The 2,816-nt window shown below is 48.0% G+C and overlaps 1 protein-coding gene across 1 annotated transcript in view; it reads right to left on the bottom strand.

Moving 5' to 3' along the window:
* Positions 1–2,816, bottom strand: part of LOC106532592 (DNA (cytosine-5)-methyltransferase 3B) — a gene marked incomplete in the record, with an annotated part of 88,024 nt that overhangs the window by 81,044 nt on the left and 4,164 nt on the right. Inside the window, 1 exon segment of the mRNA XM_014028697.1 lies at positions 875–2,268. Coding sequence (XP_013884151.1) covers positions 875–2,215 — 1,341 coding nt within the window.

Below are 2,816 nucleotides of genomic sequence, written 5' to 3' on the forward strand. Positions count from 1 at the left end.
AAATTGAATGAACATGGTCTGAATAGCCCACAGACACACCATAAACATTTCTAGGACCCATAATTGGTCTCCTTTAAAAGTCATATAGAATTGTTTTTCCTCTGGTAAAAATAGTCCACAAATGATCAACATTGTGTCTTTCTCGTCACAAATGTTTATTTACTCTGAACTCACGTCTCTCTGGAGGTCACGTGAGATTTTTCCTCTGACATCTGAATTCTCGCGAGATTTCAGGAAGTCTCGCCTGATTTAATATCTGACATCTGAATCATGAATGAAATATCTTTTCGTGTGTGGTGTGTTATCTCTTGCTGTGTGACTGTACACCACACACTGTAGGACCAAACCTGGTACATCCATGATTTTTTATCCTCATGTGCTGGCCTCTCTCAGTCTTTTAAAATCGGCCGACTGCTTTAAATCTTGTAGTGTGACTCAGCCTTAAGCCACCTGAGAAACTGAGAACTGGCTGATAACTCAGTCTTACAGTTACTGAACTAAAACATGGTGTAGTTATAGCTGAGAATCGTTAACACAACATACTCCAAGTGCTACAAACTGCCTCAAATTTCAACTACTACTGTTGGGAGTCAAGCTTATCTGTCTGTTAGCAAAATATCTTATGAGCTACTAAAAGGATTTTAGTGAAACTCAGATAAAACTCATCAGATGTACATCTACAATCCTGTTCAAGATGAGTGCCACAAAGAGCTACAGCTCAGCCCGTTTTACAGACACTGAGCTCAAATCTGATGTGCTGGTAGTAGTTAGTATCTTTCAGTAAGTTATGTTTGGAAACAAAAGAATCAAAGCTGTTAAAAGGCTCAGTTTAGTCCAATCATCTGTCAGAAGAAACAGAAAATATTGTTCTTACAATGATCATTTTGGGATCTTTCAGCAGTCGTCCAAAGTTCCTCTGCGTCAGGTCCCACAGGAGCTGTGGCACGCTCTCCACCAAGCTCTCAAGAGCTGCTCGATAAAAACACTGAGCGTCCTTCAGGAAGTCCCTTCTGTCCTGGTCGCTCCGGTCCAGGCTGGCGGCCCACATGAAGTCTGAGGCAGGCGAGCCGATCTTCACCTCCACTGTGGGGAGAAGTTCCTTCCGCAGCTGAAGCAGCAGCAACTCGCGCTTCCAGAGGAAGCGTTCGACGGCAGCCGGCCGGAGGAYGCTGGCTGCGTAGGACTGGAAGAGGATGGAGACCAGCTGGAGCTCCACGGTCAGGCTGGCYGTGCCTGACTGCTGCAGGTCCTGCAGGGCCCTGAGGGGCTCCAACGAGTGTGAGAGGAACAAAAAGTGCAGCTTGACCTTTTCATCCAGCAGCTGGGYCTTGATCCGCTCAGTCCTCTCTGAAGGTTTCAGCCGATCAAAATACTCCACCAAGTCCTGCCAGCTGGAGGCCATCTTCTGCACGCTGCTCACGATGAACAGACACTGCGCTGACACCGGCTGCAGCGGGCTGAAGGGTCCCGCGTTACACAACACTTGTTTCAGAGTGGCACTACGGGAGGGGCAGGTGGAGTAGTGATGGTGGATGTCTGTGATCAGGTCAACCACGTGGCTAAAAGAAGCCCCGAGCGCAGCCTGGCAGGCTCTCCCTGCCACCCCATCCAAGCTGCACAGAGACAACATGTTGGGGCTGAAGGTCCTGAGMTGGGCCTCCAGCAGCTGGCTGAGGCCGGGCCGCGGGGCGCTGCAGTAAAACACAGCCATCTTGGACAGAGGCAGAGCCAGCTTCTGCAGCGCCTCCATCAGCAGGCGGGCGTCAGACTGGGCTGCGTGCACCAGGTCCTCCTGAGAGTCCTGTGGGTCCACGGTGTCCACGCTCATCTGCAGCGTGTGCAGCAGCTTCACCACGCTCCCATCGGAGCTCGGGTCGAAGTAGCCCACCAGCACGAAGCTGGAGCTCTGTCCTCCACCCACCTGCACCCCCACGTACAGGTACAGACAGTACGGTGTGTCTGAGGCCAGCTGCAGCAGGTCTTTGGGCTCAGCTGAGTAAATGTTGTTGCAGCAGTGCTTTTTGATGAACGTCACTAAATCACTGCTGGACAAAGCAGCTGCATGGCTCTGAGCAMCAGGCTGAACGCTGTCCTCCTCCTCTGCAGCTGCTTCCTGCTCCAGCGCCACACACGCCCCGTCCTCCTCATCCTCTGAGATCAACAGGATCACATCTGACCTCACGTCTGCTGCTGTCACTGTGGAGGCGCAGTCCATCTTCACACAAAGCTCGTTTCTGAAGAAAAGCTGGGATGAACGCTCATCTGAACCTGAACAGAAAAAAAACACACATTTAAATGTTCTCACTGGTTTTTGACTGCTGCTCACTTCAAACTGTGCATTTTGCTAAATTGTACTGAAAGCCCGGCACATTAATCTCTGAGCACACTGCAGCCAGGCCCAACAGAGACAACCAGGTGTGGCAGAACCAAGGAGGTTCTATAGAACAGCTGGATCTCAGAAACCAGGTGACCGTGTGATCGGCTGGAGAAGCTAACGGCTAACGCTAAATAGTCAAAACTCTGGATTTCCCATTACTGTACATGTTGACAACAGAGCAGAAAAAAAGGACTGACGATGTAGAAATCATTAAAATTATTAATAATATTTATCCAATTATTATTAATATTTTACAGTTTATATAATGTATTTAATGTTTTAAATAATGTCAGAAAAGCTGTTTGTGTTATGGATTTATTAACAGAAGATAAACAGGAAAACGTCTCATTTTACAACAAGTCAGCAGATTTGATCTTATTTAGCTCAATGTGATCTGAGCAGAACATAATGTAACAGTTTAAAATTAAAATAATCTTAC

Source organism: Austrofundulus limnaeus, unplaced genomic scaffold, assembly GCF_001266775.1.
Source record: "Austrofundulus limnaeus strain Quisiro unplaced genomic scaffold, Austrofundulus_limnaeus-1.0 Scaffold798, whole genome shotgun sequence".
Classification (NCBI taxonomy): Eukaryota; Metazoa; Chordata; class Actinopteri; order Cyprinodontiformes; family Rivulidae; genus Austrofundulus; species Austrofundulus limnaeus.